At 45.6% G+C, this 14,512-nt stretch overlaps 2 protein-coding genes across 3 annotated transcripts in view; one reads left to right on the top strand and one right to left on the bottom strand.

Moving 5' to 3' along the window:
• The window catches only part of LOC144114181 (thyrotropin-releasing hormone receptor-like), a 297,562-nt gene extending 283,209 nt beyond the window's left edge, over positions 1 to 14,353 (bottom strand). The window contains exon 1 of the mRNA XM_077647759.1: positions 13,282 to 14,353. Within this exon, the coding sequence (XP_077503885.1) occupies positions 13,282 to 14,118 (837 nt within the window). The 5' untranslated portion in view covers positions 14,119 to 14,353. The remainder of the gene's footprint in view (positions 1 to 13,281) is intronic.
• LOC144114182 (uncharacterized) overlaps positions 1 to 14,512 on the top strand; it is a 208,048-nt gene that overhangs the window by 11,397 nt on the left and 182,139 nt on the right. The gene's annotated exons all lie outside the window — the stretch shown is intronic.

Raw genomic sequence — 14,512 nt, 5'->3', positions numbered from 1 at the left:
CCACATCGGTTGAATGTACTCACCGATGTCCCAGAACCCAGTGTTAGATTTTCCTCGGGGCACTAGTTAGCAGATACTGTTCTGTTACGTGTGCGTAGATTAGAAGCCGCAGGCTTTCCCAAGTTAGTAACTTAAGCAACTTGCGAAAAATTATTGCAGGCCGTACGGGAAGTGCTCTCAAATGCAAAAGGTGATATGAAATACAAAAAAAGGCAGTAATTTCGTACGTGCACCGAAAAGCTCACAAGCTGAAAAAAGTGGCAGGACATTTTGACGTGAACATGAACCGCACAAGTTGGGGGAGGGGCGGGTGAGGCTGTGTCTAATGATAAGGAAAAGACTCGAGAGCATAGGAAAAAAATAGACCTTTTCACTGTCATGTGTCGCATACAATAAGATGTGTGGAATGCGCGTGTTGAGTGGTGTATGAGCTCCCTCTATCGTGTAAAAAAAGTAGGACAGACCTTAGGACAGACCGGCCGATGTACCATTGTTCGACTTAGTGAACACCTTAGGTCACTCTCCGAATCAAACTGTTCCCGACAGAAGGAGCACTGTAAGAATTGCAAAGCGAAAAACAAGAAAGTATGCAGACAATTACTCACGCACACTAGAATTTTATTTCATCACAGAAATCAGAGAATGCGAGAGTTAATGGAGGCTTTTCTTATTCCGAAACGAAAAGAGTGCGTTAGTCAGCCGTCATTACTGTTAGTAAGTAGATAAGTTGCTTTTCTTGACAATACATGATATGTTATTGTTTCTTTTTGGTGTTTTCTGGGTTTATTATATAAATGTTGTGACATGAACTGATGATGCGGATTTTTAGATCGTTACTCTGAACATGTGCGGGTGAGTTGTTGGGTCTCGTTGACTGTTGCTATAGTTATGTGGTTTTTTTATATAAAAAAAATGTAGTTACGAGTCAGCGCTCGTCTGTGTTTTTTTTTCGTCTGTCTTTCGTCCGGCTGTGCTCTTCCGCTCACTATTCACCTATACCAACTCGCCCAAGTTTCCATCCTACTATTTATTCATCCTTATTCAACCTTATTCATTTCATGAATAAGCCTTTACTTAAGATATTAGTTAAAAGAAAACAACTACTAGGGCGAATTTGCTTCTGGCGATAAAAAATTTAATTCTAATGCGCGTAAGTATAGGGCATGAGTCTTGACATGCACTCCGAACAGTATTCACTCATACGTAGATTAAATAGTGGAACGTAATCCTAATTGAAACTGGTTCATTCTTATTTATGCTGGAAGGTGCGACATTAGGGCTGTATAAAATGATACATTGAAACACAGAAAAGAAAAGAAAGGGAACAAGGACATAACAAAATTTTCAATACACATAAAGAACAGTCAGCTGCTGCTCATAAAAATGACTGAAGAGCCTTTTTCGTAAATTTAGCAGCTGCTCCTGCTTCTAGTTAATCAATAAAGGCAGAGAAAAAATGTACAGATTGTTTAATACCCCATTCTAAGATACGTTTTTGACGCTGCAAGAAGCACCACTTCAGTGTCGACATCTATAGCTCGTAATATCGTTTTTTAGTTGCTCCTTGTAGCGCCACATTCGTGTAAACTTATTCATCCTGCGTGAACAATACTCCACCGAAGAACAAGACTTTCTCTATTCTTTTTCTTCGAATAAACTTTTTAAAAAAGTGTATTTTGTACATTAAAGCACCCCTTCCCATCAGCCAGCTCTCTTAAATGTTGCCTATAAATCTCCCCTGCCCCCCACCCCTCCCTCCCTCCTGCAGCTCTCAAAACTTCACATTGTCTACTATATGTTATTTGGGTGACAGGCGGGACGTAATGCTAGGCGAATTCCGGACGGTGCACACAAGCGTACAGGGTAAGAAAACGGAAAGATCCCGCAGAAGCAGTGCAGATCCGGTACTAGCAGTAATGGCGATGCACATGGAAATATTGAAACCGCTGATGCACAGGTAATCTGGAACGAAGTTAGAAGCCTCAAAGCATGCATTGTTCAGCGGCACACCGCACGTGGATAAAGTTTATTCGCGTGTGGTTGCAAAAACGTCGCAATGGCCTTCCTAAATCGTGCATGTTCATGACACGTATATGAACAGTGAAAGATATTCGCTTCATTTTGCGTTCGTGTAGGTATACTGTGTCCATATATTTTGTCTCTTTACTGTGCAGTAAGCGCCATGAGCATTGTTGAAATAGCAAAATGTTTTAATCTGGCACGCCTTAATGGACCACTCTACTCGTCTTGGATAGGTTTTGCCGCAGTAAGTCATCGTCGTTTTAAGGAAAATTAATAGCCTGCTAGCATGTGTAGAAAAGGGAACCCTTCATAGCTGTACTCAGGTAACTGGGTAGCCAAGGATGATCATTAAGAAAACAAACGCTACAGAGTAGAGTGTGTGGTTTTACCCAGATGTCTTGTCAGCTGAAGGTTACTACGTTGTGCGGTTTAGCAGGCTGCATAGATTGCCAAAGAAGACCATTTTATGAAGACGGTCTCGTGGCAACATGTAACCGCTCCAGAAATTACACTCTGCTTCTCTGCGAATTTCTGTACCTGTGGAGGTTGAGGTTATTTCAAGCTACAGGTGGCATAAGCCTTGCTGATGCTGCCTGCAATTTGCTCGACCGTAGCGACAATTAAATTTTAAATAAGGTCCACAAATCAGGTACATAATTGAGACCTGGCTAATCTACAACGCTATGCACACAATCACCCATAACAGTCAATAGTCAGCTCCTGCTGTCACCATCAGAGTCCAGATCCGAGTCCTGGAGGAATTTTAAAAGAAGTCGTGAAACTTCCTTTCTACACGACTGTTTTCCCGCGGGTAGACAATGTCCTGAAGGGAACTGTGAAGGGCTTCTGTATACATGAGAGAAGCGAACAGCACACACCTTACCGCGTTGTACACTGGACAGCACATAAGATAATGTTCTATTATGTGAAGGCTCATCTACTATATTATCGTTCTTTGTTTTACGTCAGCACTATTACAGACACGAGTATCAAGAGATGGCACCAATTTTATTTATATTTGTGCTCATATATCTTTATAACCCAATTTACGACTCCTCGCATGACATCCTGCGCAAGCCCGGTCGTTCCGAGCCCGTAAAGCTCGCTCTCTCCCTTATGCTATCGTTCAGAACGGTGACAACGTGGGATGAAAGCGCCTAGGCTCGTTCGAGCCATATCTGTCCTGTGCCTCTTTTGTGGGCTGCGATGGCTACGAATATTGCTGCGCCGAGGTACACAAGGCACGCAGCAGAGAGCTCCCTCTCGGCCGTTTCTTGGTATTTGGCCGGATGAGCAGAGGACAGCTCACATTCGCTCCTGCAGATGACAGAAAACCACCGCAATTAAATTCCTCCCTCAGTATTGTCTCGCTCGCATTCGTGGCATCAGCGTTGCTCTGCTGCCCACGCTCGAGACCTACTCAGGCTAGAGCAACCTAACATCAGGAGAAAGAAGAGCTTAAGCTAACTTGATATTCCTCTTAAAAACGCTTTTTGTCTCAAGAACATGCAGTGAAAATTCAGCTTTCACTTGGCCGACTTTTAATGCAACGGCAGAAAGTGGCCTTTTTCTGGTGAGGGTAAAAAAGTATAAGCCATGAAACTTTCCATCCGAAAACTATTCTGAATTACGCTTGTCCCGTCTTCTCCTTTTTCTCAAATTTTGTTCGTACGCTGGCTTTCGTTTCGGCTTCACCGGTTCCGCTAATGCGGTACCAAATTGCTTTCACTTGTTGAGCTCGAGGTTGGCGGCTCTGCTCCCGGCAGCCGTCGCTGCGTATATCGGCGAGAGAGAAAGCGGAGAACACGGACGCGCTGCTATTTAGTTGTATGATAGCGAACGCTAAGCGTTAGGAATAATTTCGGATCTCTTCACTTCATCGCACACGACCATGTTGTTCTGAAGCCCGGAAGGATTTAGCATGTAATAGGATTATCCGAACAGAAAAGCAGCGGAGACCGTACAGGAAACAAGGCGTGCGCCTATCCATGTCTTCAGCTTTTCTGCTCATCCTGCCACATGATCAACAGCCATCCTGCAAAGGCAGGCTCTTCCTTAAGGATTTGACTTCATTTTTCCTGTATCGACGTTGAGTAAAAGATTGTCAGAGCCATGTCTGATACTGATCGAGCAGTTCTAGATCTTCAGCGCCTCTGTAAGAGATGAGAGAAAAAAAAAGTTTTGCTCACCTAAAACAATTAACTTAAAAAAAAAACATTAACACTATCCTCTTCCAGTACTGCATCTAAATCCACTTAGAAACCTACGGACAAATTTCTTCGCAAACTATTCAAGTGAGCCTCTACTCATTAATCCCCTCCAGAGAGAACGATCAATATTCGTCCCTTCATCTTTTCTTTTTTATTGTTGTTACTATATATAATTGTTACATTACTTTAATGTTGTTACTAAAACAACCTTCGTTAAACGGCTTGCTTGCCCGAGTCTTTGCTTCCAGTAGTTAACGTGTGCTCTATAAATGGCGCGCTAGCTATGTAGCTTTGTTCCAAACACCCGGTGTTTCAGCGAACACTTTCAAAAATTTTCAGAAATAGACTTTTTCGGGTAAAAAAAACGGCTTTTGTGGCATAGTATTACCGGTGTTGGTGGACAACCAGAAAAGAGGCGAATCGTCTTAAGTACTAAGCTGTTTAACTAATTTTTAATAATTAACATTTTTCTTGTAGGGTTAGGCGCCTAGTTGGAGATTTGTAGCCGGTCGTTAGTAATAACCTGATCAGTTTTTAGAATTTCGAAAACGCCATCACTCTCGCCACTCGGACTTGACAAAACTTGCTTTTTCGACTAGTTACGTGCACTGGAAGGGTTGGTTTGCCTGCATGCTTTCGAAAGCGCACGTATTTTCGCATGATGCAGCCGAATTTTGTCGAGCCACAGCGGCGAGGGTAATCACGTTTTCCAAATTCTATACACTGATATCGCTATTAATAAAGATCGGCTACAAATATCTAATTTCAGCCAGGCGCCTAACTCTATTAGTTAAAAGTTAAGTATTAAAAATTAGTTAACCAGTTTACTACTTAAGGCGATTGATCGGTTTTCTGGTGTCCACCAACACTGGTAATAGTATGGTGCAAGAGCCATATTTTTACCCCAAGAAACCTATCTTTGAAAATCTTTGAAAATGTTCACTTAAACCTCCGGTATCTTCAATCAGAACGTACCCTAGTCTGCCCCTTCACAAAGACTTCATAACAGTCTTCGACGCTACCAATTTATTTGGCTTTCAATATTAAAATTGAAGTACAACTGAAAAAAGCTGAGTTGCAAGCAATGCTTGTTCGCGGAAATAAAAGCCACAGAGTAAATCTCTTTCCTTCACTGAGCTGCAAATTAAAACATGGGGGCCTTGTTAACCACATTCTTAAAGAAGAAAACGGGATAACTTTTAGGCTACCTGCTATGGTTTCTACAGTGAGTGTCTCATGATCTGCTTGCCATTTTCCCGCCAAAACTCCACTTGGAACTGGTTCCAGTGTCCTTGTATAGAATGGCTGAGTCATCACCTTCTGATGTCGGAGTCCCTTTCATTGGATTATCCAAAGAATTATACTAATCCGACACATTAATCCACCTTAATTTATTCTATTATACCCACTAATCCACTTTAATTCATTTTCTGGGGCCTCCAATATTTTGAAGGCTGGGCCAAGTTCCGAATTTTGAGAGTTCTCTTATTTTCAAATCTGGCGGCGCCCTAGAATTAGTCCATTGGTGGTCACGTGGTGTTGATGATGTCACGACCGTCTCAATTACGTTCATAGATCGCGGGCAGTCTTCATACCACTACTGGCGCACTGTTTCAAACACAGCCCCTGCTGGAGCTAGTGAGACCCAAGTTGCTCTTTCCGAGCATCCGTAAGGCTCATGCGCAGCGTCACGGTGGGCAGGTTGCAAGTGCATTGAATTTATGTAAGTCAATTTCATTGCCTCTTGCCATGGGGGGCAGGTAGCTGACAACCCTATGGGCAGATTGCCACACGCCATGGTGGCCAGCTTGTGAGGACGTCGCAAGTTCACGCGACCTCTCTCGACCAATCATTAACTGGCTCGTGCCACCGAGGGTAGGTTGCGATGACGTCACGAGGTCACGTGCACTTTTTCGACCAATCAGGAAATTTTGTGACCGAGAAGCAGGAAAGTTTTTGTGAGCCGACAACCTAAATGCTATCGGTTTAAAAAATAAAGTAGCCTGATTATAACAGTTTCCTGTCTACAAGCAGATGTCGCTGCGATTAAGGAATTCAGCTGCTTGCGAACGAGAGATATGTAGGCATATTCAAGTACAAGCAGCTTGCCTGGCACGTCATTTGATGTGCGGTTAGGATGTTGTGTTATGTTGGTTTTAGATGCGACGTATGCGCTACGCGTGAGAAAGTTCGGTTTTCATGCTTCCAATTCTCGAAAAGACAAGCCCCTTACTGCCAGAACAAGTTTACAGCGAGAGTAGTTAGGGCTTCAAACCGCGAGATCCCGGCCTCGGCGATCTCTCCATCACGCAGAGATGCGAGGAAGTACGCACGTATGACGGCTTGCGCGCAGGCTGCCTTCTACTGCGCGGCACGCGAAAGCGTCACGACGAGGGGCGGACTAATGGCCAGGGTCTCCCTTGGAGAGGGCTTTAAGGTGATTTGGAGGGCGCTCCCATTCTCACAATGCACTTCTTCGACTTCTTTTTGCAAAAAAAGGGGGGGGGGGGGCCCGGGTAGCTGGTTTCTGAACTTTTTTGCCTAGGCGGCAGGCAACCGCCCCCCACATTACTTAGCCCCTCGTTACGACGTGCTCCAGACCGGGAAATAGAGAGGCGAGATCCTGCCTCCCACTTCGTGCTGCAGGGTGCGAGGCCAAAAGGCGTCGGAGTTCAGACCCCACAGTGCACGCCGCACAAGCCGAAGCTACGAGGCGTCGGAACCTGGAGGCAAACAAGAGCCGTAGTAGCCAAAAAAGCACTCGGCCAGCAATTCCGTGACAACCTGTTTGATTACAGCTGTTGTGCGATGGCCTGTGGTTTCGCCACAGCATCACGGCATTGCCACAGGCGTCTTGAGGCCCTACGCGGCAAGGGCCATCTTCGACTGACGAGCTAACTATATTCCAGTTGTGCACCATCTGTCGCTTAATTTAGCCTTAAATTTTCGTAACCGTGGCGCGGATTTTTTTCAACCCATAACGATATTGGTCGAGCTTAAGCAATACAGATGAGCGACAGGTATTCAATCACTCGTAACACCACCGCAAGGTTTTTTTAATAGCCTCATTAACACCGAAGATGCCGGTGATTAAATATGGCGCACCTCATCTTCCAACGCAACTCCTACACTCTAGCGGGGAAAAAAAAGAAAGAAAACAGGTTGATACTGCGCTTCGCCCTTGAATACGTTTATTTCCGTTTACTTACAGTGGCCACATCCGCTTACCCGCCCGTCGGCGCAGTCGCTTGTGTATCTTTCATCGCTATTATTGCGAGCGTGTCATGGAAACGGATCTCAAGGCGTGCAAGTGACCACCACTATGGGCTTCGAACCTTAAAAGTATGACCTGGTTATAAACCCGCTTCTAAACGCCGGCGATTGGAGCAAAGACTCATCGGCGGACTCACGGGCGGATGGGGGGCGGTGCAGCAGGCTCGCCGATAACCCTCGCCTTCAATCCGGCCGCACCAGGCGGCCGCGGAGGTATCCGCAGAGCATACGACTGTCCCTAGCGGAAGTGTAGCCATGCATGCTTTTGTAGAGGTCATTCTTGCAGCGAATAGCAGCTCCGGGTTCCCTGTCGCTCGCCATGACATCACCGATTCGAAACGTATGCATCCTTGAAAATAAGTCCCAGAATCCGTCACTACGCGACGATCATTCGAACTGCGAATTTTTAAAAAAATCACTCTTTTTAAAAAATAATCGCTGCCTTCATTTCGAGGACTCATACTTTGGGCGAATGCTCACAACCATTCTTTCTGCGCACTGTACACATTTACCAGCTGTTTTCAAGACCGCTTCATACTCCTTTAAATTTGCCCAAGCTTATATATTTAATTGCTGCAGTTGGATATGTGAATAATGAATCTTGAATTTCGCCCTTTAAATCCTTAGCATTGCGTCCGAAAATCTGAACAGGGGGACTGCATCGATTGCATCGATATTGACTAATCTTGATGAGTGTTCGGAGCGAAATAACTAAATGAGCAGCACGTGCCTGTGCACTAAAGTTGCTGTTCATTTAAGGCCGCTGCGTGATGTCCATTATAGCCAGTTTCCTACTGTGTGCTGACTGCTGCCAAGTTTTTCTTACACCTTTCGCAACTTTAATTACCTGGCTTCTTTTATCATTGTGTCAGCCGTTCTCCGAGAGCGACTGATAAAGTAAGAAGTGCCAATCCGCGGGCAAATCCGGAGCGGAGCTGTCGAAGGAACTTGTTCGAGTAGTTCAGGGAACCTAATGCGCAGGAATCAGTTTCGGAATGTTTCTAAAAAAAGCATTATAAGGCTTAAAGGAAATGAACTGATGATGAGCCACATGGCATGGCGCCCTAGTTTGAAAAAGGCAGAAGTTACCTCCTCGATCTGCTTGTTCAGTTGAAACAAGGACCCGTTTCAGTGAGTCGTTCCCTGGCAGTTAGCTTGGTCTCTAAAGCCTTGCTGTAGCACAGAGATGGCCCGCACGAATCTACGCCGCGTAGGCAGCATTTGATTAATGGCGCGATTCTCACGCAGGCGATACTATCCTTGATGACCGGGTATGAATCCCCGCTGCGCTGAGAGGCAAAATTTCGGGAGCTAACCACCCGTATCCATGCCCTCTTTTCGATTTCGAAAGGTCGCACGTTATTTGCGAAATGTGCACAGCGGCTCTCCTTGTCTGAGCTCCACATTTGGACGCTTTTCGCTGTTCATGTTCTGTTTGGTAACTGTTCGAAGATGGCGGAAATTTTCAACAACAGGAGTGGTAAAAATTCCACAGAGAAGAGCGTTTAAAGATGCCGATATGACTTTGGCTTTCTGTTCATTAAATCGACGGGCTCTTGCTGCAAGTTGACCTTTATTTGTTTCAAACTCAGCTTATATTTTTCGGCATGCCACAGTTTTGCTTCTTTACATTCGGAGAAATAATTCTGCAAATATATTTATGGCACTATTTTTTGCATAAAGGAGGAGGAGGAGAGACTTTAATAAATACAGGAGAGGTAAAGGATGGCGCGTGTGTGCAGTAAAAGGGTTGTGGAATGGCATCGCCCGCCCTGTTGTAGTAGTGCCATTTTGAGAATGTTCTATTGATTTTAATTCACCAAGCTTGTCTGCTTGATATCTCTCCAGCTGGTTCATGTCTTCTTACCCAAAGCTGGAGGGAGGTCTCAAGAAGGCTGAAGTCTTGCGAAGAGCCTCCGATAAAAACAAATTAAAATCGATTTTCATATGAGAATGTTGGTTACTGAGTGCCAGATTTGTCACTGTGTAACTGTAGTCTGTTTTGACGGTAGAACTATTTGTCCTTTTCACTGATCTACAGTTATGTTGGCACTGCAGGCTGGCGGTAACTGCTTTTTTTTTTCATCGCCTTTGTGAGAACTGCCAATCGTAGTTGTAATATAGCTTCATTCCATAGTTTGTTTGATCAGGATTAAGCGAACGAAATCTATCCCTGCCATTTCTTCGTAACAGGGCTTCAAAAACGCGCTTACATTCAGGTGGTATATCTTGCAACCACCAGGATTCTTTTTTTGCCAATCGTCTTCAGCTGGAATATTAGCGTTGTTAGTCTTCCCTCAAACAAGTTGCCCTCACGTTGTTCACGTATCGAGTGGATCTGTCATGCCTGGAGGTCATCCTATTCTGCTTAGTTGCTACGGCTACTGCCCCGCACAGGCTATGGTGCCGGGTTGGAGCCCTGGACCCGAGTGAATTTTTAACTGCAAATATTCTGAGAATGATGTATGTCTTCTCCGTAGTCAGGCGGACGCTAAAGAGTAATTACTCCCTTGGTATAAGGTAGTGATGTCTTCTGCTTTAAAGAGCATGGCAATGCAAGTATGCAGGCTCAATTAAGTACAGAGTAATTTTTTCACATTTCGCGGGCTGATCGAGCAAGCTAGACGTGGCTTTCTAAAGCTGCTAATAGTGTTTCGCCCATAACGCAGCTAGCGAGGATAGAAATTTCCGTTCTCTATTTCTTCCGAACCATATCCTATTTCCTCTGCAGCCTATTCATGGATTCTTTTCCGCACATCCTATAAGCATTGTGCCCTCTTAGCTTGTTTTCAACACACGATGTTTTCCTACGTGTTCAGATAAATGTGAACGGGCCTCGAGGCTGCGTGGTGTAGAGAGAGCGCTGTGCGCATGCGGGCAACCCCACTTACTTCCATAGCGTGCCAAAAAGACGGCCCCGCATCCGCACGAGACGAATGACTCCCACCGCGTATGTAGGGAAGGACGGAGGACATTATTTTCATGGCCGACTTCTTTACGTCTTCACGTTTGTGAAGCGTGCGTGCGGCGGAAGGCTAAGACACACGCGCCGCGGGCTGACCTTCATGGTTGCATGGGCGTGGAAGGCGTGCGGATTTTCATGGAGCTCGCACTTGAAGACCTTTTACGGACACCGTGCTTATTGCCAGCTTTAGCATGGAACTCACGGTGGTCACTGTGCAATATCGTGCGCACAACAATCACGCAAAAGACGCGTTCGGCGGATACACCGCATAACCGTGACAGAAAATGCGTGGCATTCCGGTGCATGACATACTAGCGCAACAAGAAAACGCTGCAGCCCTGCTGATCTGTACGCCGGCCCGAACATGGACGAAAGAAGTTTGTTATGAAAAATAAACAAATCAAAAGAGCGCTTGTGTTTATGTGCAAGGAGAAACCGGACGCTTTGGAGAGACTCTGAAATGTAATGTGTGAAGCACATTGTCTTGCATTTTTTTTTAATTATGCTCCAAACCGATAAACTGTCAACGTTCTAGCTTCGTTCATACAATTACTCAACTGCAAATCACTTTTCTTCAAATTGCAGCGCCCTGTTGCCAATAAATAAACACTGATAATTTGTAACTCATATACATAACGCAGCATATAGAAAGAAAATAGAACCTTCACATCCAAAGGCCCGGCTGCGCAGCTTTTCTGTGTATCCTGGTAGTCGCGCGAAATTAAAGCCCACAGAAAGTTGCCAGCGGCTCGACGCCATTTATTACGGGCAGACCTCTTTTAATGCAATCACGTGTTCCCGTCTTGATCCCAATGCCACGCTGTCATTGGATTACTCATTTCGGCTTTCTGGATGCTGCCGATGGCGTAAATGCTACATAGCTTTTTGGAAGGATCTATATCGCGGTTAATGTTCATCAAGCCTATTCAGTGGTTTCTGAAACGGGGTGTCGATAATTCCATCTAGGTTTAAATGCAGATGCAACCCATATACACTAGAGCACACGGTGCACTAATTCATTTGAAGGCCTTGTAAGTGCTCGCGGGAATTTATGGAATTTTCAAAAAATAAAATTTTTAGATCGCAACTACGTCGCTTTCCACCATGCTGCTCAGCCCTTAGAAAGTCGAGCTTCGATATCAAAATTTATTTTATCGCTTCGTGCGCTAAAATTCATTTGTGCTTGGCTGAGGAAGGTTGCTTCTTCCTGATTTTATGCGGCACCATTCACTGTTTGCTGGTCGAGAGTGCGATTTGGCATGGTGCGCACCAATTTAGTAATGGGCATTGGTACTTCGTCTCAGGCCGCAGGGTCGACTTTCATTACTCATATAAAATTATTACGTCGTATAATCAACAGGTATACAGGCGAGAATTTCGCGTTCTTTTTAGGTTCTACCACTGTATGCTAGTACCCGTTAAAACGATTACCTGTACAATTTCGCGCCCGGTTTTAGAAGCATTGATACGACTGCGCATAATGTGCCTTAAAGAATGTTGCGCTGACAAAAAACTATAGGTAGAAAAGTTTAAATTTATGTATTGCATGAAAGGCGTCACATGCAGAAAACTAGTTATCTAACGGCCGAAGCAGCCCATAGGTAGTCGCCATAAACTACGCCATAACGTATTTAACCATATCAAGTAGAAAAACTCACACAGAATGGTGGCAATAAAAACTTCGCAAATAAATCATTACAACGTACTCAAGATATTCGCGCAGAGAAATGCAAAATGTTTATTTCAATGTCGTGAAATAGGCGCAACTGTTTTCTTTAACCACCGCTCATAAGTTATTAGTAGGCATTGGTATGCTAAATTATTATAGTTGTTACGCCGAAGACGAGATGCCGACTTTGTCGCCATGTCGTCTTTGACTTCGTAAGCTTGACAAGTAAAACCCGTGGCACAGTTTTAGATGGAGAAACGCTCCCTATCGTTTTGTGCCTATTAATATAAGCTCTCTTGTAGAGAGCAAAAGGTCTCACACGCAGAGCATAAGTGTATTACAGGGATCTTTGTTGTGCACGTACCAGCGCCTGAACTACCTGCCAGACACTTGTCACAAGCTTTTGTTAGTGCTTCGTTAAGTTATCCTAACTGAAGTGAAGACACAAGAAATTCTGAACGTACTTCGACACCCTAAAACACTAGAACAAAGAAAACGACGAGGCACACCGGTCGCTGTGTGTCTCGTTTTCTTGTTCTGGTGCTTTGCGATTGCTTTTTTTTTTCGTGTTTCACAAACTAGCGCAGTCGTATACGCAAGTTTCGAACTCTGCTTTAGAAACGAAAGCGCTTGCTCTTGATAGGTGAAAAATCACTTTATTTCCAACAGGTTTATCTGTCTCACATTAATGAACTAACTTTATTTTATAGTTTGAGCCGCCACCACATACTTTCTCTCCTCATTAATCTGCTCCAAGAAACTCAGCTTGGTTTAGCGACGATTTTCAGTAATGAAAAAAAAAATAGTTCGCATTATCGTTGTTGCCGCTACTACCGTTTTGGGAACGCTTGTCTAGTTAATAAAACTTTTTCTACGCTTAAAACATTCCCACGAGAGAAGAAAACAGTTAGATTCTGCGCAGGTACAAATCAAAGGACAACCAAAGCAGGTTAACAGTTCTTGAAAATAATTTGTGCAGCATCTTTGGTGGCCCACTGTATTTCAAGCCATCTCTATCTGCCCTTCTTCCAAGTGTGCTCACGCGTCAACGTCGAACACGTCGTGAGATTAGGGCTGCTTGGTAAAGGATTTTGCGGGAGCTCAGTGCTTAGTAGATGAAGAAATTAACAGAAGATATTTACCTGAACCCTGGAGCTGCTGTTGGAGGAGCTTTTCTTGGAGTCCGTGGTGCCATTCGCCTTGGAGTCGAAGTTTGACTGGAAAAGGACGCGGGCCATGAGTCCGTAGAGAACGCATGAGAGCAGCAGCGGTACCACGTAGAAAAGTATGATGTCAGCGAAGAAATAGCTGCGGTAGTGGTGTCGAGACAGGGCGAATGTGCAGGTCTCAATGTTGTCGTGGCCCTTGTAGTAGACAGCTGTTGTAGTGGTGAGGGCCAGCCAGGGTGAGCAGTAGGTGCAGGCGAACAGCCACACGCCCAGTATAATCTTCTTGGCGCGCTTGACCGTGCACATGGTCTGCGCCTTCATGGGGAGACAAATGGCAATGTAGCGTTCTACCGTAAAAGCCGTGATCGAGAGAGACGAGGCGTTGATGCCAAGGTACTGGAGGAAGATGAAGAGCGCACACCCGGCGCGGCCCCAGATCCACTCGTCTCCCAGCACGTAGTAGGAGATGATCTCGTTCGGCACCGACGACACCAGGACCATGAAGTCCGCCACGGACAGGCTGACCAGGTAGCAGTTCGTGGGAGTATGCATGCTTCTCGTGCGCATCACCACGATGACCACCATGATGTTGCCCAGGACGCCAGCGGCGAAGATGACACCCTGGAAGATGGTGCCGATGATTCGGTAGTGAATAGAGTAGTATGTTGGGTCCTGGTACGTGCGATTAGGCCCCGGCGGCGCCGAAGTGGTGTTGTTCCAAGCGCCGTCCCAAGCCGGCGCGTTGGTCGTCAGTTCAGTCATCACCAGAGTCGGCAGCAGGGCCGGGAGTAAAAACGCCGCCAAGGCCATGTCACGCCGATTTTCGGGCAACACTTTCTTCCGACTGGTTTCGTTAGATCTACAGAGCTAACTTTTTTTAATCGCCTAATCAGAAATCATCATGGGGGACCGCGTGTCAACGGCGCGGCACTAGGCGGCGCGGCTTGCTCGGAGATCAACGGCCGGCCGCCGCCGTCCAGAAGTTCGGAGCGAAGTTCGAGGCGAACTTGGGAAGTTGCACCGCCGTGTCCAACGCTCCGGTGCTGAATGAGCAGAGCTGTTCGAAGGGCCCGGGCCCTCTCCCCCCAGGGCCACCAGAGAGCGTCGCGGCCTGTTGCTATGCCAACAGCGGAGCGGAGAGGTGGCGCCATCTCTGCGTCGCCGCCCACTGGCTGTCAGCTCCCATCACGCTCCCAGAACTTGT

Source organism: Amblyomma americanum, chromosome 1, assembly GCF_052857255.1.
Source record: "Amblyomma americanum isolate KBUSLIRL-KWMA chromosome 1, ASM5285725v1, whole genome shotgun sequence".
In the NCBI taxonomy this organism is placed as follows: Eukaryota; Metazoa; Arthropoda; class Arachnida; order Ixodida; family Ixodidae; genus Amblyomma; species Amblyomma americanum.
The sequence above is the reverse complement of the archived record's forward strand: the minus strand, read 5'-3'. Positions and strand labels throughout refer to the sequence as shown.